Source organism: Cydia strobilella, chromosome Z, assembly GCF_947568885.1.
Source record: "Cydia strobilella chromosome Z, ilCydStro3.1, whole genome shotgun sequence".
NCBI lineage: Eukaryota > Metazoa > Arthropoda > Insecta > Lepidoptera > Tortricidae > Cydia > Cydia strobilella.
The window spans coordinates 20,795,105-20,816,417 of NC_086068.1; the positions used below are offsets into that span (position 1 = coordinate 20,795,105).

Genomic DNA, 21,313 nt, shown 5'->3' on the forward strand with positions numbered 1-21,313 from the left:
CATGATTATAGACGTTCTTTGCAAGTGCTAGCTATAGTTTCATCCATAGAAATATGAGATGAAACTATAGCTGAAAAGTGGTTTGACAGCCGGGCGCGTGTCTCTATTTTCTGATCAAAATGATCAGAAAGCACGATCGCATTGTCATTTTGATGACAGCCGTTGCGGTGTAAACACAAAAGCAAAATGCCGGTTTGTGCCGTAATTACGTGCTAAAATCGCAGTACCACTGTAAATTTAAATAATTATGGAGTAACTTATGAAATGTAATACTAATAGCAATCTATATGTGTAATAAAAACGGCAAAAAATTATAAAATATTGCTTGTTGTATGTACTTTCTTCATTGATGTTTTCAACGCTAACACGCAATGGACAATGAACATGTGAAATATGACATAAGTCTCAATATTGAAGTAATATGTCAAAATATAAGCAGCGAAGAAAGCGTTAGAGCTGCGACTCAGTCGATGTTCTTAATCGTATCGTATCGATATTTTAACGTAATTGTATATTTAGATAATGAGTATTGAGTGGGTGTACGAATCAAGCAGTATCAGTAAATGTTCTCAAATTAATTGACGTGTTATTTCTACATCTATATCTGTTGTATCTGTAAAAGCACGCATAAAGTTTCATGCTTTCTGTTGGATGGGGCTAGAGTTGGGCAAAAATTAGTTTGATTGAAACTAAGATTTAAAATAGAAACGTTGTTCTTAACACGTTATTCAATACAAATTCATCATGAGCTTGCGAGTGGCATAAAATACCAAAACAATCTGAGTGACTGGGAAACCTGAGGGCGTACCGCGAACACCGAAGTTTGCAAATTGCGGACATATTTCTCTTTTATTCCAATTAGGGCTTAATTAATGACAGTACTGGCGCCATCTGTAAAAATCTACGACCAGCCAACTCGATTGCCTATTCTATTTCGCTTACTTAACATACGGTATTTTAAAGGTTGGTGCGGTGGCTTAGTAAATTAAAGAATCTTGTTGGCACAGAACTCTAAAAAATATCGTAAGGTACACAGTATAGATTTTTTAAACTATGTAAGAATGATTTAAGGTACGCACCTTACGTTGCAAAATAATAGGCCAATATCATTCATTCGTTCATAGTCATTTATCGATATAACATTTTTTGGTCTTGCCCATCTCTATTGAGTGAATGAATGGACGAATGAGTAGTTTGAATGGCTGCCAAAATGTCTTCAAAAGCAAAATGCCACACGTGTTAAGAATATCGTATGGAGATATGACTTTTTAACTTAAGAAGGTACAAACACACTCAGAAGATTCGGTTGACATTTTTATTGTGTAATTACAATCCATCTAGCGCGTGTGTGTACCAACCAGAGCGCAAGATCGCACGTGTAAGTACGCTGTCTGTGTGTGAGTAGGCCTTATGGGTACAATAATGTAAATGTAGTTGAAATGCACACATTTTTAACTGCGGCGACATCGGTCACGATACTAACTGACGATGACAGCGGATCTATAGATATCTTGGTTTCATCCATAAAAGATATTGACATACTTTAAACAAAATGCGGGACATAATCAAAATAAATCTCTCGTTTGTCAGGGTTCTGTACGCAAAGGGTAAAACCGGGACCTTATTACTAAGATTCCACTGTCTGTCTGTCTTTCACCAGGCTGTATCTCATGAACCGTGATAGATGATGTATTTCTGTTGTCGTTGTCGCTATAACAACAAATACAAAAAAAAACCGGCCAAGTGCGAGTCGGACTCGCGCACCGAGGGTTCCGTACTTTTAAGTATTTGTTGTTATAGCGGCAACAGAAATATATATATCATCTGTGAAAATTTCAACTGTCTAGCTATCACGGATCATGATTCATGAGATACAGCCTGGTGACAGACAGACAGACGGACAGCGGAGTCTTAGTAGTTAGTAGTCTAGAAAAATTGGTACGGAAGCCTCGCCCGAGTCCGACTCGCACTTGTCCGGTTTTTTTAAGTTCTTCTAAACGCACACCACGAGGTATTTTTTAATTTATTTATAACATCAAAGACTCAAAGTAAACAAGGCCTAGTTTTGTTGATAACGAAAGACGTTATTCAAACTTCCGCTCATTTCAATACTCTCATTATTTGATTACAAACATAATAACGTGTAATAAGGTCTCATTCATACCGCATGCGTTCTATGAAATGGCGGGTCCCAAGATAACCCCGCGCGGAGTGTTGAGTGTGGGTATCGCGGCGAACAGTCGCGAGCGCAAGTGCAGCATGTTTGGGCTGATGAGTCGTGTGTGGCAGCCGCCGCGGCAGGTGGTGACGCCCTACAAACCGTCGGAGGACTTGGAGCAGGTGCCGCTGATCAACCCGAACTCGCCGTCGCACCTGACGGCCGCCTGCGGGCCCTACCCGCTGCTCAGCGCCGGCGCCGGCCCCAACAACTGCGATGAAGTCGACTTGCCATGTAAGTTCTATGTTTTAGTGACATCTGGGAATATTTCAATATTTTCGATCTAATAATAATAGCTGAGATATTTATATGTTAGTTTTATTGTACACAAAAATAACACCTTTAGTGGTGGAGCTTCTTGATTACCTTCGGCTTGCCTAATTTCTGATAGGCATACTTTTCTGTGAAAGTTGTGAAACCTGTAGGTGTCTTATCCTACAGGTCTCACAGAAAAAAACCGGCCAAGTGCGAGTCGGACTCGCGTTCCAAGGGTTCCGTACATTACACATTTTAAACAATGTATTTTTTATGTGAAATGTCTTTATTAACCCGTAGGGGTCGGATCAAAAACTAAGTAATTAAGTCCGGCTCACGCTTGACTGCACATTTGTAATAGGTTTTCCGGTGATCTATAGGTAAACATCTATTTTGTGTATTTTTTTCAAAAATTTTGACCCAGTAGTTTCGGAGATAAAGGGGGGGAATGGTCATTTTTTGCCTATTTTCTTGAATAACTTCTAAACTGTTTATCTTAAAATTATAAAAAAAAATTTGATATTTTCACAATGAGCTCTTTCATTTGATATGTAACACGATATAGTTTGACAAACTTTATTTTTTAATTTTCTCATTTACCCCCCAAAGTGGCCCCCGTGTTTAAAATTAATTTGTTTACGTTACATGTCCATCTTTGGGTCACACACTTACATATGTGTACCAAATTTTAACTAAATTGGTCTAGTAGTTTCGGAGAAAATAGGCTGTGACAGACGGACAGACAGACAGACAGACGCACGAATGATCCTATAAGGGTTCCGTTTTTTCCTTTTGAGGTACGGAACCCTAAAACAGTCTATTATTCCCGCCTAACGAGTAGTTTGACGCTCCGCAGCCGATACTTAAATTTTTTAATTTAAAAAGTTCACTTTACTATAGTATTTTTCAACGTTTATAGTATTTTGCTTAGGAACGGTGTTTTAAAGTTATACAATTGTATGGAGATGACATGTGTCACCGTACCCATGCTGTTTCAAATACTATAGTAAAATTAAAGTACATCGTTCCTAACGCAATAACTCAATATATTTTTTCCACGCAGCTACCCTTAAATTATAGTTATAATTGAATTAATTTTAGATTTATTAATTTTTGGGTGACGATTTATTAACTATTAACGCAATACCATCACCAATATCACCATCTGTCATTATATGTCATAAGACTCATAAGTATAGGAGCCGTTGGGATGTTAAAAAAGAATGTGCTATGCCTTAGGGCCGTTACAGATGGACTGCAACCTGACTGCAATTTGTATGGAAACTGGGCAGTCGGGGTGCAGTCAGCGTGCGGTTCCCGTATAAATTGCAGTTGGGTTGCATTCCGTCTGTACCGGCCATTACGAAGGGAGAACGTACCAATTGTTAGACAGCGATAATCTTTTCCGTGGTATTGCTGAGAGGATACGTATCTCATTTGTTGTAAGGAATGTGGTATTGGGAATCTGTACACGTGGGAATAAATCGAATTAACACTCACTATTATGATTTATAAATTAATCTATTTTTCAGTTGCTGGATCAATGACTAAGAATCTCAAGAAACATGGTCTCAAAAATTTAACAGAACCCACAACGAGCAAGAGCATTCTTAGTAAGGTATTGTATACTTCCGTTTCCGTTTCTATCCATTTTCTTCACAAAATTCTTTAAAATATTTGTAGTAATAGACCGGTATAAGCATCGTTCTTACTCTCACACAACATATTATTTTACACTGTACATTGAAGCTTTTTAATACTATTTTTAACCGACTTCAAGATTTCAAAGGAGGAGGTTCTCAATTCGGTTGTGTTTTTTTTTTTTTTTCCATAACTCCGTCATTTCTGGACCGATTTTGAAAATTCTTTTTTTGATTGTAAGTATATACATACAGATTGGTCCCGTTTTCGTCAAAAAGCAGTTCTGATGATGGGATCCATGAGGAATCGAGGGAACTCCTCAAATGTTAAAGGCATACATATAGTGATTTTAGTATTTTCATCAACAAATCAAGCACTTACATTTAAAAAAGTGACATTTGATGAAGTGGAACTGCTGATGATGATCAGAACGGAACTCTTCAATGACGCATAGTTCACGTTTGGCGATTTGTCCTCTTCGTTATGTTTGTTAAGCAAGTTAGGTTTTCAAGAAACATTTTTGTCAAGCTCGAGTTCTGATGATGGGATCCATGAGGAATCGAGGGAACTCCTCAAATGTGAAAGGCATACATATAGTGATTTTTGTATTTTTATAAACAAATCCACCACTTCCATTTTAAAAAGTGACATTTGATGAAGTGGAACTGCTGATGATGATCAGAACGGAACTCTTCAATGACGCATAGTTCACGTTTGGCGATTTGTCCTCTTCGTTATGTTTGTTAAGCAAGTTAGGTTTTCAAGAAACATTTTTGTCAAGCTCGAGTTCTGATGATGGGATCCATGAGGAATCGAGGGAACTCCTCAAATGTGAAAGGCATACATATAGTGATTTTTGTATTTTTATAAACAAATCCACCACTTCCATTTTAAAAAGTGACATTTGATGAAGTGGAACTGCTGATGATGATCAGAACGGAACTCTTCAATGACGCATAGTTCACGTTTGGCGATTTGTCCTCTTTGTTATGTTTGTTAAGCAAGTTAGGTTTTCAAGAAACATTTTTGTCAAGCTCGAGTTCTGATGATGGTATCCATGAGGAATCGAGGGAACTCCTCAAATGTGAAAGGCATACATATAGTGATTTTTGTAATTTTATAAACAAATCCAGCACTTCCATTTTAAAAAGTGACATTTGAATAAGTGGAACTGCTGATGATGATCAGAACGGAACTCTTCAATGACGCATAGTTCACGTTTGGCGATTTGTCCTCTTCGTTATGTTTGTTAAGCAAGTTAGGTTTTTAAGAAACATTTTTGTCAAGCTCGAGTTCTGATGATGGGATCCATGAGGAATCCAGGGAACTCCTCAAATGTGAAAGGCATACATATAGTGATTTTTGTATTTTTATAAACAAATCCAGCACTTCCATTTTAAAAAGTGGACGAAGTTGGACCCGGACTCTGACCCGGACCCGGGTCTGAACATGGACCCCAACTCGGACCCGGACCCGGACCGAACTCTGACCCAAACTTGGACCCGGACAGCCGGACACGGACCCGGACTCTGATCCGGACCCGGAAATGCTACTAGAAAAGTGGGTTAGGTGGGTGGTTGGGTTTTGAACTGCGATTCTCACAGAACAGAACTGCTATCAGAAAAGTAGGTGAGGTTAGAGCTGTGACCCTTACAGAAACGAAATGCTATCAGAAAAGTAGGTTAGGTTAGGTTAGAACTGCGACCCCTACAGAAACGAAATGCTACTAGAAAACTGGGTGGTTTTACCTCCTTTTCTACATTATTAATTTATTAGGCAAAAGATGCTGTCTTTTTCATTTCATTGTCTGGAATCTAAGAGTGCACCATCAACAATAAGTGAACTTTCAGCGGCATCCCCCATTGAAGTCGGTTTTTTTTTCTTAAAAATTATTATTTACCCGTTCAAATACTCTCGTCAATAAAATGTTTATGTATTTGGGCAGGTAAAATCAGCTACACTGGGTAGATCACACAAGGCTGATGACGGTGGAACCGCTGCCAAGCCCGACGATCCGCACGAGTACCACGAGATATCTGACACTGACACGGTAACACCTACGATAAACTTTAACACATTGAGATGAAGTTACTACAGGCCTTTCGCTTAAGAGGAAAGGGGACGGCCGGGCCGCTTCTCCATACAAACCTAGTCCCCATTTTCCTCTCTGGATATTGATATTATGGAAAATATTTTTACATAATTAGATGTATATTACCCATAGCTACGCCCCTACGTTTGGCTTTTTTCGATTATTTGATTATTGTAAAAAATTGTGTTATATAATTAAAAATTCGAAAAAATATCAAACGTAGCTGTGGTTGATATACAACAAATTCTGTCAAAATATTTTCAATAATGTTAACCCTTAATTTTTTTTCTTTTTGCCCGAGATTAATATATGTATAACGTAATTGTTTGCTAATTATGGGAAAAATAGAAAGAAAAATAAAAGCTTGTAATATAACATCGATTTTCACTGAAAAATCTGTGTTAGAAGTTGCATATCCAAATCATGTTTATGTAAATATATAATTTTCAGTAAGAGATATATGAAAAATCTTACTGCCATCAAAAATGTACACTATTTGTGATACACCTATGATAGTTTTTAAATATAAAATAATTACAATCCCCAAAAAAAACGTATTACACTCTTTTTTGGGCAGTCGTGTAAAAATCATCAAATTCTGGATTTTTTTTAAAATTTTTCGACATTTTTTTGTCTTAAAACGAAAGTAATTTTTATAAATGATAATATTAAGTAAACTTAAATTAAAAATCAGAAAACTGATTAGTTTTAGAGTTAGACCAAGAAAAGTCTGCAACGATTTTGATAGCACACTCAGTGTAAGTGTTATTTTTAACGTCAAACTTCTATGAAATTATGACGTATAAATAACACTTGCACTGCGTATGCTATCAAAATCGTTGCAGACTTTTCTTGGTCTAAGTCTACTATTGAAATAATATATCGCCGCTATACTTACTCAACCTCGTATCTGCAACACTCATTTGATGACAAAAACACCCGTATTCCGAATGAAAGAAAAGCGACATTTCCATCAAATGATTGTTGCAGATATGAGGTTGAGTAAGTACAGCGACGATATAGGAACAAATAGATTTTATCTAATAATGTAAAAAAAAATAGATGTTTTTGTTGTGTAGGCTGCATCCATCACTATGCATTTAAGGGTTAATATACTGAGAGGAAAATGAGGACTACGTTTGTGTGAAAAGGCGATTTCGCGCGGCTCCTCCACTTAACGCGGTGGATTTCTTAGAACCTTAATATTACTTAAGCAATAAAGAGGATAGTGGACGACCGTCGTCCGGTCGTCCAAACGTAGTAGGAAAATGGTTTTCTTCCTGTATATCGACATTATAGAAAAGATATCTACACAATTTATTGTTTATTGACCATAGCTATGGCCCTTCGTTTGACTTTTTTTAGATTTTTTGATTATTATAAAAGTTACGAACTAATAGCAATTACCATAAGAATAAGAATAATTTATTTGCAAGAATATGTATGTACAAAGATGTCCTTATAAATAGTGAGTAACAATATTGAGCCATTTGGCATGCAAATTTTGGTATCATCAGCAGCACAGGACTTAATAGTACATTATTGTCGAGGCTCGGAAGTAGCTACTTGCTAGCTGAGGATTCGTTTTAAACGGACGACCTTGGGAGTCCGTTTAATTGAATCCGAAGCCTGCAAGTAGCCTTCCAGCCGAGTCATATATAGTGCTTTTCTCAAAAATGGCGCAATATATGCAAATATAATAGAAATATTTTACAGAAGCAACGTTCTCATGTATATACTTTCACAGAAAAAAAGTAAAAAGATTTGCTTTGCCGCCGTTTTATTTTTTTAATTAAAATGGAAGTGTATTTTTCTGCTGAAAATACGCCAACCTATTTGAGACACCTAAATAGTCGCGGTACCAACATTATAATAATAAGTACTGATCATCTGTTTGGTTGTTTAATGGACCTATGCCTTCATTTGATATGGCCAATTCAACTTTTAAAATGATTGGAACTCGACAAATAATGGAATTTGTATGCAACATTGCAGTCCCAAAATCGAGACTGCAATGTTTTTAACTTTTTATTTTTTTGACTGACCATAAACTACGCACTTCGCGACCTACTTTTTAACCGGCAATGTCGACTTTGCCGTCCATTATTGAGAAATAGTACATTATTGTCGAGGCTCGGAAGTAGCTACTTGCTGGCTGAGGATTCGTTTTAAACGGACGACCTTGGGAGTCCGTTTAATTGAATCCGAAGCCAGCAAGTAGCCTTCCAGCCGAGTCATTTATAGTGCTTTTCTCAAAAATGGCGCAAAAAATACAAATATAATAGAAATATTTTACAGAAGCAACGTTATTATGTATATATTTTCACAGAAAAAAGTAAAAAGATTTGCTTTGCCGCCGTTTTATTTTTTTAATTAAAAATAGAAGTGTATTTTTCTGCTGAAAGTACGCCAACCTATTTGAGACACCTAAATAGTCGCGGTACCAACATTATAATAAAAAGTACTGATCATCTGTTTGGCTGTTTAATGGACCTATGCCTTCATTTGATATGGCCACTTCAACTTTTAAAAAGTTTGGAACTCGACAAATAATGGAATTTGTATGCAACATTGCAGTCCTGAAATCGGGACTGCAATGTTTTTAACTTTTTAATTTTTTGACTGACCATAAACTACGCACTTCGCGACCTACTTCTTAACCGGCAACGTCGACTTTGCCGTCCATTTTTGAGAAATAGTTTTTAGAAGGGTCTAACTCTTATAATTTATAATAACTAGACCCGTTGCGGCGTTAAAACGCCGCTAGAGTATGGTTCTAAAAGTTAGGTTGCCTGTCCACTGGAGCGGAGCGATAAGCGGGGAAAAAATCCAGCAATAGAATTTCATTAAGATTACATAGCGGAGATTTTATGCCATTCAATCGGTGGATTTTTTCCTCGCTCATCGCTCCGCCACCTAGCTCCGCTCCTGTGGACAGGCAGCCTAAGACTGAACGCTTAATGAAATATAAAACTCAAGAGCAATAAAAATGGGTACTTATAAAGTATCCTATCAAAACATTACATGTAAAAAGATTCATAAAATGTTCATTCTTTCAGGCATTCATGTGCTGTTGTTGATGTGTAGTAGTTGTTGGTGCTGTTGTTGGTGCAGTAGTTTTGTTTTCTAAAGGGAAAAAGTAATGAAGTTGTACTTTTGGTAGAAAGAAAAGATCCGCATGCGAGCACTTCATTCCCGCAGCTCGGCCTTCGGCCTTCGCTCGGTTTCTGCGCGTTGTTTTCTTCTCTTGCCATTTGGCTCTCATGCCTAAAATTTCATAGGGCTAATGTATAATTTTATATTTTCAACACACTTGCTCAAAACGACGTTTTTATTCCACCGATTTTTGGCTCATAATCCTAGATATTAACACTTGTGCTTAGGGTTCCGTACCCAAAGGGTAAAAACGGGACCCTATTACTAAGACTCCGCTGTCCGTCTATCCGTCTGTCCGTCTGTCCGTCTGTCTGTCATGAACCGGGCTGTATCTCATGAACCGTGATAGCTAGACAGTTGAAATTTTCGCAGATGATGTATTTCTGTTGCCGCTATAACAACAAATACTAAAAAGTACGGAACCCTCGGTGCGCGAGTTCATGAGACTGAAGTTTACAAACATTTTACAAACATTCCGTGACATTCCGTGTCTGGGCTATAACAACGAAAATCGAAGTTCAAATTGCGGGCATCTTTCTCTGTCACTCTAATTACGCCTTCATTGGAGTAAAAGAGAAAGATCCCCGCAATTTGCGATTTTCGGTTTTCGCGGAAGACCTAATAATATACACGTAGTTATAAACATGAAACCGAGCGACCAGGGGGAGAAAGACATATTCATGTATTGACAGTTTCGTGTATGGCAGCATAATCCTTTTTCTCTTTCACTTATAAATTTCGGTATTTCACCATCGCCTCCTTGCTATGATGCCATAACACGACCATGACAAAATGCCCGGTCGGTGATAAAGACAAAGCATGGCACTATTTTTTCTTTCCTCTTATAGGAATCGCTATAATACGAATATAAGACTTATCTTTCTCTATTAAAGAGTGTCAGGCCCTTGGACCTAATTTAGTTTTTTTTATTTATTTACTTTTTGGAAAGTTTGTACAACGACTGGACCGCGACCTTGGTACCGTCAAAATATCTCTTTCTCGCTCTCAGCATACGGTGGCCCACCTTAAGCGCCTAACACATTACCGCACCGCACCAAGGTCATTGTGCGATGCACCTAAAGCGCGAGAAAGAGATAGTGCGCAAGGTGGTCACCGTATCTACGTTAAGGACGCAGCTTTAAGTTAGTTCGTGAGCTTTGTTCTGACTTGAGATTGAATTGAATTCGTACCTGTATCCAATGTATGTAAGGTATCCAATCCATTCAAATATTTGTATTGAGATTGTAACATGCATACACCACACTAAAAATTATATAAAAAAAAAACATAAAATTTTATTATTGTGTTTGACAAACATGTCAGACATGTGTCATCCACATTATACTCATCAAGATGACACATGTTTATTTTATTGTTGCTTTGGCACATAGAAGCTAGGATCCTATAGAAGTTTAGTGGCCTACCGCGTGCACCTGTGAGGGACAGAATTTGTAGCCTACCAGGCCACCATAAACCATACAAAACGGTGGGGAAAAGCATCTATATTTATTTGAAAAAGCACGTACGGCGAGAATTGTTCTTATGAGGATGTTAAATGATGTCGGATCTTTAAGGTAAACGGTCAGCCAATTTTCCGCATTGGTCCGCGACCTTCTAACTTAAAGCTGCGTCCTTCACGTACGTACGGTGACCACCTTGCGCACTATCTCTTTCTCGCTCTTACTTATAGGTGCATCGCACAATGACCTTGGTGCGGTGCGGTAATGTGTTAGGCGCTTAAGGTGGGCCGCCGTATGCTGAGAGCGAGAAAGAGATATTTTGACGGTACCAAGGTCGCGGCCCAGTCGTTGTACAGACTTTCAAAAAAATAAATTAAAAAAAAACTTAATTAGGTCCAAGGGCCTGATACTCTTTAATAGAGAAAGATAAGTCTTATTGCGATTCCTATAAGAGAAAAGAAAAAATATTGCCATGCTTTGTCTTTATCACCGACCGGGCATTTTGTCATGGTCGGGTTATGGCATCATAGCAAGGAGGCGATGGCGAAATACCGAGATTTATAAGAGTGAAAGAGAAAAAGGATTATACTGCCATACACGAAACTGTCAATACATGAATATGTCTTTCTCTTACCCCTGGTCGCTCGGTTTCATGTCTATAGCTACGTGTATATACTATGTCTATTATTAGGTCAGAGGGTCTACCGCGAAAACCGAAATTCGCAAATTGCGGGGATCTTTCTCTGTTACTCCAATGAAGGCGTAATTAGAGTGACAGAGAAAGATGCCCGCAATTTGAACTTCGATTTTCGCTGTTATAGCCCAGACACAGAATGTCACGAAATGTTTGTAAAATGTTTGTAAACTTTTCAGTCTCATGAACTCGTGCACCGAGGGTTCCGTACTTTTTAGTATTTGTTGTTATAGCGGCAACAGAATTACACCATCTGCGAAAATTTCAACTGTCTAGCTATCACGGTTCATGAGATACAGCCCGGTGACAGACAGACGGACAGCAGAGTCTTAGTAATAGGGTCCCGTTTTTACCCTTTGGGTACGGAACCCTAAAAAGCACGAGTGTTATAATATCTAGGAATTCTAGGATTATGAGCCAAAAATCGGTCGAATAAAAACGTCGTTTTAAGCAAGTGTGTTGAAAATATAAAATTATACATTAGCCCTATGAAATTTTAGGCATGAGAGCCAAATGGCAAGACAAGAAAACAACGCGCAGAAGGCCGAGCTGCGGGAATGAAGTGCTCGCATGCGGATCTTTTCTTTCTACCAAAAGTACAACTTCATTACTTTTCCCTTTGGAAAACAAAACTACAGCACCAGCAACTACTACACATCAACAACAGCACATGAATGCCTGAATGAATGAACATTTTATGAATCTTTTTACATGTAATGTTTTGATAGGATACTTTATGTACCCGTTTTTATTGCTCTTGAGTTTTTTTTATTTCATTAAGCGTTCAGTCTTAGGCTGCCTGTCCACAGGAGCGGAGCGAGGTGGCGGAGCGATAAGCGAGGAAAAAATCCACCGATTGAATGGCATAATATCTCCGCTCTGTAATTTTAATGAAATTCTATTGCTGGATTTTTTCCCCGCTTACCGCTCCGCTCCAGTGGACAGGCAACCTAACTTTTAGAACCATACTCTAGCGGCGTTTTGACGCTGCAACGGGTCTCTAGTATGTATATATTTGTGCAGCATGACATAACTAAACTGTTCTTGTTGCCGTACCACGCTACTAGTTTAGGAATATACAGTGTTAAACGGTAGCTGACTCTAAATAAACCACACTTTTTAATACATGTACCTACTTATTTAAGTACATTATATAATCGCGCTTATTAGCATTTTACTTTACAAAAGGTAATCACGGTCTATATCCCGGTCAATATAAGTCTAACATCTATATATATATTACGCGAGGCCGATTTTTGTTCATCCCATCAGATCTACAGTTATGGTCCGATTTTAATAAATTATATGTCATTTGATTCGTCTCATGCTACAGATTTGCAATAAGCTCTTAGTTTTTTGATTTTTTCCCGAAAAAGTACTAAAAAGTTAATTTGAAAAAATGTACCACGTGACCTTTGTTCTGACGAGATTGAATTGAACTCAAACCTATATATGTAAGGTATGTAAGGTATCCAATGCATTTAAATATTTGTTTTGAGACTGTAACATGCATACACAACACTAAAAATGATATTAAAACACCATAAAATTTTATTATTGTGTTTGACAACATGTCAGACATGTGTCATCCACATCGTACTCATCAAGATGACACCATGAAGTTATACCCTAAACAGGAGCGAGCTGTCACTTTTTTTGCCATACTAAATTGAACCTTATCACCGAGCCAGAAAGGTGTTCGTACCAGACTAGAGAAAACGGTCCACATGAGATAGCAAAAGTGGGTCGCGGTGTCCCACTCGCACATGTTGCCAATGTTAAAAAAATACCATTTTGGTAGTATTTATATCAATAACTACAAAAATTAAATACCTTCTTATATTATTTAAGTGCTATATTCAGAGTGCGGTTCTGATATCTTTTACGTAATTTGTAAATAGTTATAATGTCAATATTATTAACCGATTTAACCAAGCATGTGCACAACAAAAAATACATTAATTTTAATATGGTAGACATTGTAGTAACTTTGAATATTAATTGGTATCCCCAACTTGATAAAGAAATTTTCAAAATACATGAATGGCGGCGCTCAAGATTTATTTGCGAAATAAAGTATAAAATGGGTAAAAGATGTTGTGTGAAAGGTTGCAGAAGTGAAAGTTTTGTTGATTGTGGTATATCTTTTCACAGGTAAGCCTCAACTATTAAAGTTTACGATAAAAATACAAGAAAACATTGTCAAACTCATTAGGGTGACAATGATGTCGGCACGATGTGAATCGGCCTTACAGAGTTACCTACGTACTTACTTAATGTAAAAATAAGTTTAACTAAATAAGTATATCTTTATTTCGGCATGTTTAATTATTTGGTTGATAGATAGATAGATAAATGATTTATTTGTGCACGTAATGAGAGCTATATAATTGCCAAAATTTAAATCCAAAATCCTTAAATATTACAGACACATTTATACATAATATTCTATATAGGTTGAACACACATTTCCGTCAGTACACAAAGGCGGCAAATTAAAAAAAATGGTGCAATTAACTACGATGACGCTTAAAGAATAGCTGAAGTGTGCAAAAGAGAAGCCATTACGTATATGAACATGAGTGCGAAAGAGGCAGACTACAAATGAAAAAAACGTGACCATTTTTAGGGTTCCGTACCCAAAGGGTAAAAACGGGACCCTATCACTAAGACTCCGCTGTCCGTCTGTCAGTCTGTCTGTCATCAGCTTTTATAACGACTAAATTAAGTAAGGTTTTGTGAAGCGTTTTACAGAGGAGAAAAAAACTATATCCATTCTCTCTGACTTCCTATGCATGAATGAAAAAAGATCTTGGCCAAACTATACATTCCAACTTATCCTAATATCCCACATACATATGACTTATGGTCACCCTAATTAGAAAGAGATGCAACCGCCCACTTTGACTTCTCATGTGGAAACACTTTTTGGCCCGTGTACTCCATCCGGTTTATTAAAATCTAAATCCGTGGATGACACATGTTTATTGACCGACTTCAAGATTTCAAAGGAGGAGGTTTTCAATTCGGTTGTGTTTTTTTTTTTATGTTTGTTACTCCATAACTCCGTCATTTCTGGACCGATTTTGAAAAATTTTTTTTTGATTGTAAGTATACACATTGGTCCCGTTTTTGTCAAAAAGCAGTTCTGATGATGGGATCCATGAGGAATCGAGGGAACTCCTCAAATGTTAAAGGCATACATATAGTGATTTTAGTATTTTCATCATCAAATCAAACACTTACATTTAAAAAAGTGACATTTGATGAAGTGGAACTGCTGATGATGATCAGAACGGAACTCTTGAATGACGCATAGTTCACGTTTGGCGATTTGTCCTCTTCGTTATTTTTGTTAAGCAAGTTAGGTTTTCAAGAAACATTTTTGTCAAGCTCGAGTTCTGATGATGGGATCCATGAGGAATCGAGGGAACTCCTCAAATGTGAAAGGCATACATATAGTGATTTTTGTATTTGTATAAACAAATCCAGCACTTCCATTTTAAAAAGTGACATTTGATGAAGTGAAACTGCTGATGATGATCAGAACGGAACTCTTCAATGACGCATAGTTCACGTTTGGCGATTTGTCTTCTTCGTTATGTTTGTTAAGCAAGTTAGGTTTTTAAGACATATTTTTGTCAAGTTCGAGTTCTGATGATGAGACCCACGAGGAATCGAGGGAACTCCTCAAATGTGAAAGGCATACATATAGTGATTTTTGTATTTTCATCAACAAATCCAGCATTTACATTTAAAAAAGTGACATTTGATGAAGTGGAACTGCTGATGATGATCAGAATGGAACTCTTCAATGACACATAGTTCACGTTTGGCGATTTGTTCTCTTCCTTATGGACCCAAACCCAATCTTGGACCCGGACTCGGACCCGGACCCGGGTCTGAACATGGACCCCAACTCGGACCCGGACCCGGACCGACCTGACCCAAACCTGGACCCGGACAGCCGGACACGGACCCGGACTCGGATCCGGGCCCAGAACCGGACCCGGAAATGCTACTAGAAAATTGGGTTAGGTGGGTGGGTAGCTTTTGAACTGCGATTCTCACAGAACAGAACTGCTATCAGAAAAGTAGGTTAGGTTAGGTTAGAGCTGTGACCCTTACAGAAACGAAATGCTACCAGAAAAGTAGGTTAGGTTAGGTTAGGTTAGAACTGCGACCCTTACAAAAACGAAATGCTACTAGAAAAGTGGGTCGGTTTACCTCCTTTTCTACATAATTAGGCAAAAGATGCTGTCTTTTTCATTTCATTGTCTGGAATCTAAGAATGCTTTCAGCGGCATCCCCCATTGAAGTCGGTTTTTTTTTCTTAAAAATTATTTTATTGTTGCTTTGGCACATAGAAGGTTTGGCCTATAGAAGTGGCTTACCGAAGTGCGCCCGTGAGGGACAGAATTTGTAGCCCACCAGCCCACCATAAACCATACAAAACGGTGGTGAAAAGCATCTATATTTACTTCAAAAAGCACGTATGGCGAGGTTTGTTCTTATGAGGATGTTAAATGATGTCGGATCTTTAAGGTAAACGGTCAGCCAATGGGGTTGGCAACTGTCAAAGGATTGCAGAGATGGTGCCATCATAGCTTGCCCCTTTTTCTATGAGATTTGGCTTAAAGGGCTGGCATTCAGGGAATTAACAAAACAAAAATTTGACTCAATTGTAGGGATTGACAGGGCAAGCTATGCTAGCGCCCTCTGCTAATTATGTCCACCGGCCAACCCCATTTTCCGCATCGGTCCGCGCCCTTGGTGCGGTGCGGCGTATGTGCGATCGTATGTAAAAGCCGTAACAGACTACCGCACCGCACCGCTATCTTGGTGCGCCACTATATCGAAAAGCCGTATTGGTGCGGTCAAAATCTCTTACTCGCTCTAACTTATAGCTGCGTCCTTAACGTATGTACAGTGACAACCTTGCACACTATCGATACGTGCGCCGCACCGCACCAAGGCCGCGGTGAGGTGTGGTAGTCTCTAACGGCTTTTACGATAGTCTGTTAAATACGGCTATAATATTCCTTTCTCGCTCTAACTTAAAGCTGCGTCCTTAACGTACGTACGGTGACCACCTTACGCACTATCGATACGTGCGCCGCATCGCACCAAGGTCGCGGTGAGGTGTGATAGTCTCTAACGGCTTTTACGATAGTCTATTAAATACGGCTATAAAGCGGCTAACACATTACCGCACCGTACCAAGGTCATTATGTGACTTACTTATGGGTAAGTAAGAGCGAGAAAGCAATATCTCTTTCTCGCTCTTACTTATAGGTGCATCGCACAATGACCGGTGCGGTGCGGTAATGTGTTAGGCGCTTAAGGTGGGGGCCGGACGCCGAGAGCGAGAAAGAGATATTTTGACGGTACCAAGGTCGCGGTGCAGTCGTTGTACAGGCTTTCGAAAAAGTAAATTAAAAAAAAACTAAATTTGGTTCAAGGGCCTGACACTCTTTGATAGAGAAAGATAGTCTTATTGCGATTCCTATAAGAGGAAAAAGAAAATAGTGCCATGTTTTATTTTTATCACCGACAGGGCATTTTTTCATGGTCGGGTTTGCTATGATGGCATAACCCGACCATGAAAAAATGCCGAATGAAATGGAGGCGATGGCGAAATACCGAAATTTATAAGAGTGAAAGAGAAAAAACCGGCCAAGTGCGAGTCGGACTCGCCCACCGAGGGTTCCGTACTTTTTAGTATTTGTTGTTGTAGCGGCAACATAAATACATCATCTGTGAAAATTTCAACCGTCTAGCTATCACGGTTCGTGAGATACAGCCTGGTGACAGACAGACGGACAGCGGAGTCTTAGTAATAGGGTCCCGTTTTTACCCTTTGGGTACGGAACCCTAAAAAGGATTATGCTGCCATACATGAAACTGTCAATACATGAATATGTCTTTCTCTTACCCCTGGTCCATGGAGACTATATAAAGGACTATAGGAAGGACTATACAAATCTCTATGTACGAAAAGTGTCCATCAAAAAACAGTAATTAGGCGGCGCCACCATACACCGAAATACTACTAAAAACAACCTACGTAATTTGGTCGGGTTATTTGTTGCCTTATATGGTTCATGTTATACACATGTCCCAGAGCCTAACTAGCGCCACCGGAGAGATTAGGAACTATTATTTAAAGCTAAAAGCGGTCACTTTTGCAACAATTCTGCTTCTCCTTTCTATACCATCCATACCCTGGTCGCTCGGTTTCATGTCTATAACTACGTGTATATATTATGTCTATTATTAGGTCAGAGGGTCTACTGCGAAAACCGAAATTCGCAAATTGCGGGGATCTTTCTCTTTTACTCCAATGAAGGCGTAATTAGAGTGACAGAGAAAGATGCCCGCAATTTGAACTTCGATTTTCGCGGTATAGCCCAGACACGGAATGTCACGGAATGTTTGTAAACTTCAGTCTCATGAATAATAGGAAAAAGAGAATTAAATATAAATTATACTCTAGCCCTATGAAATTTTAGGCATGAGATTATCCACGAAATCTTGATTTACCGTATCATATCGCGGTCGCGTATCATGATTTTTAGTTTAGAAAGATGCGAAAAGATAGACAATAATTATGTCTTTTTTGCATCAAAACTAACGATCACAAAACATGCTGGTAGGTGCTACGCGACCGAAATATAATACGCTAAAATTATACAAACGTGTCGCCATTTTATAAGAAATAATTATGTGTAAGATTTCATATTCTGTGGGTATAGTCAGCATCAAATAGATAGTGACAGCCAGTGATTCATCTGAAGACGTCACATTTCCTGATTTCATTAAGCGTTCAGTCTTAGGCTGCCTGTCCACAGAAGCGGAGCGAGGTGGCGGAGCGATGAGCGAGGAAAAAATCCACCGACTGAATGGCATAAAATCTCCGCTCTGAAATTTTAATGAAATTCTATTGCTGGATTTTTTCCCCGCTTACCGCTCCGCTTCAGTGGACAGGCAACCTAACTTTTAGAACCATACTCTAGCGGCGTTTTGACGCCGCAACAGGTCTCTAGTTTTAATTATTTCTTCAGTGCCCGATTAAGCCGGCGCGGGGCCTGCATCAAATTCTATCATGGGGCCCATGGATTGTTTTAATTTTGTCGGACGAAGTGAACGAAGTGAAACTTGGGTTTTTTTACGGCCACAATGCGTTGGTGCGCGGGGCCCGTGGCGGCTAATCCGCCACTCACGCCAGCACTGTATCCCTAATAGCAAGTCCTATTAATTTCAAACAAACAGATTTTAAACAGCATACATTTGGTGTAGGATCGAGTATTAAAGTAGGTTCTATAGTAGGTATAAACAAAGTTTAGTGATTAAGTTTAGTTTATAATGTGGTTTATATCCTTATTAAATGAATGTTCCTCAATTTAAAAAAAAATACATGCGTTTTTATATTATATTTTAAGCCTTGCATGTGAAATTTTTCTTTCCATAACCAAGTTTTTAGTGTAAGATTGACAGTTTTTTTTTTACTTTTTCTAGGAAAGTACAGTGGCTGAGCGTACGAGAACGGATAACTTAGTTCCGCTAGAAAGTCCTGGAATTCCTGTAAGCGCTTTCCACAGTGTATTTACTTGACTTACTATAGTAGTACAATCGGATTAAGTCTCACCTCGAAATCCTTCCAAAGTTATGAAATTTGGTATGTATGTTAATTAAAGGTCTGTTTATCATGTCCACACTATTTGACATATTTCGGGACCTCGAGGAATCGCAGCCATCTTGGAAAATGTGTACCATCCTGGAGAAATTTCCGTTTTACTCTAAATATACGTTCTCTATGAAAATATGGTGTAAGGCAACATTAAAGCTTATTAAATTCTACACAAATAAGTCCTAGATAACTTTGCGGAAAAAATACATCTTGTTTTAGAAAATAATAGCTGAATCCAGATTTAGCGCTTATACCCTTTCAGGGAATATTCTCTTAATATGAAACTTGGAGGAATATGAATTCCACTTTTGTCTATACATTTGTACACGTTCTACTCCAATATCAACATTTTACTCGACTGCGACTTAAACAGAAAGTAGGGTTATGGGTTTAAATACTGAAAATCAGTACACCCTGTAGCTCAGGATACTGGACGGATTTTTTAAAACGACATATTGGTAGATTCCTCTTGCCCTTCACAACCTGTTTACACCTGTTTTATTAAAGAAAAATCAATACAGCTGCTTTGAGAGGACGCCGAATAGTAATTCATATTTTTACTTCTAGCGCCTAAACTATTGAGTGGATTTCAATAAAATAGACATCAGTAGATCCATAATTGATACACGAGTGCTATGCAATACAAATTTACTAAAATAAATGGAGGAAAAATGTGTAAAACTTAAAAATGTGACTATAAAAACAGATTTTAGGTCTTAAATGGGGTTTAAACAATAGTGACAGTAATGAATTTTGACACCTACAATTTCAGGGATCCCGGTTTGCGTGTCATAAAATTGGAGCTTCGTGGACCACGAGGATCAAACGCCATCTTGAAAAGTATGTCTTTTTTGTTTGTTCTTTTTTTCTCGGAATATCTGGGTTTAATGTGAATACTGTGTATGGCGCAACAAAAGCTTATTAAATTCCACACTAAAAAGTTATAGAACACCATGTCCCAAAAACGAAGCCTTTTTCTAAAAATAGGGTTTACAAGTTACAAGGGAAGCTTACAAGTTTCCACACATTTTTTTTTTCGTGGTTGGGTAGATAATGTTTTTGTGTTCTAAAAATCGGTAAAAAAATTATACAAGTATTTTTTTTCTGACCCGTCTTAAAATAAAATTTTTGTAGGAGATGATTAAGTATAACCTTTTGACTTCTGAGCCATATTTCTAGAAGAAAGCTCCGTTTTAGGGATATGGTGTTTTATACCTTTTTTGTGTAGAACTTAATAAGCTTTTGTTTCGCTATACACAGTATTCACATTTAGCCCAGATATTCCGAGAAAAACAGAAAAACCAAAAAAGACATACGTTTCAAGATGGCGTTTGATCCCCGTGGTCCCCGAAGCTCCAATTTTATGACACGCAAACAGGGATCCCTGAAATTGTAGGTGTCAAATTTCATTACTGTCACTATTGTTTAAACCCCATTTAAGACCTAAAATCTGTTTTTATAGTCACATTTTTAAGTTTTACACATTTTTCCTCCATTTATTTTAGTAATTTTGTATTGCATAGCACTCGTGTATCAATTATGGATCTACTGAAATCTATTTTATTGAAATCCACTCAATAGTTTAGGCGCTAGAAGTAAAAATATGATTTACTATTCGGCGTCTTCTCAAGGCAGCTGTATTGATGTTTCTTTAATAGAACAGGTGTAAACAGGTTGTGAAGGGCAAGAGGAATCTACCAATTTGTCTTTTTAAAAAATCTGTCCAGTATCCTGAGCTACAGGGTGTACTGATTTTCAGTATTTAAACACATAACCCTACTTTCTGTTTAAGTCGCAGTCGAGTAAAATGTTGATATTCGAGTAGAACGTGTACAAATGTATAGACAAAAGTGGAATTCATATTCCTCCAAGTTTCATATTAAGAGAATATCCCCTAAAAGGGTATAAGCGCTAAATCTGGATTCAGCTATTATTTTCTATAACAAGATGTATTTTTTCCGCAAAGTTATCTAGGACTTATTTGTGTAGAATTTAATAAGCTTTAATGTTGCCTTACACCATATTTTCATAGAGAACGTATATTTAGAGTAAAACGGAAATTTCTCCAGTATGGTACACATTTTCCAAGATGGCTGCGATTCCTCGA

General features: G+C 38.0%; 1 protein-coding gene across 3 annotated transcripts in view; it reads left to right on the top strand.

The window, feature by feature from the left end:
• LOC134754171 (activated Cdc42 kinase-like) overlaps positions 1-21,313 on the top strand; it is a 78,200-nt gene that overhangs the window by 32,011 nt on the left and 24,876 nt on the right. For all 3 annotated transcript variants that reach the window (XM_063690299.1, XM_063690300.1, XM_063690301.1), the window contains 4 exons: positions 2,290-2,452; positions 4,006-4,091; positions 6,060-6,164; positions 19,035-19,100. In XM_063690299.1, the coding sequence (XP_063546369.1) occupies positions 2,290-2,452; positions 4,006-4,091; positions 6,060-6,164; positions 19,035-19,100 (420 nt within the window). The remainder of the gene's footprint in view (positions 1-2,289; positions 2,453-4,005; positions 4,092-6,059; positions 6,165-19,034; positions 19,101-21,313) is intronic.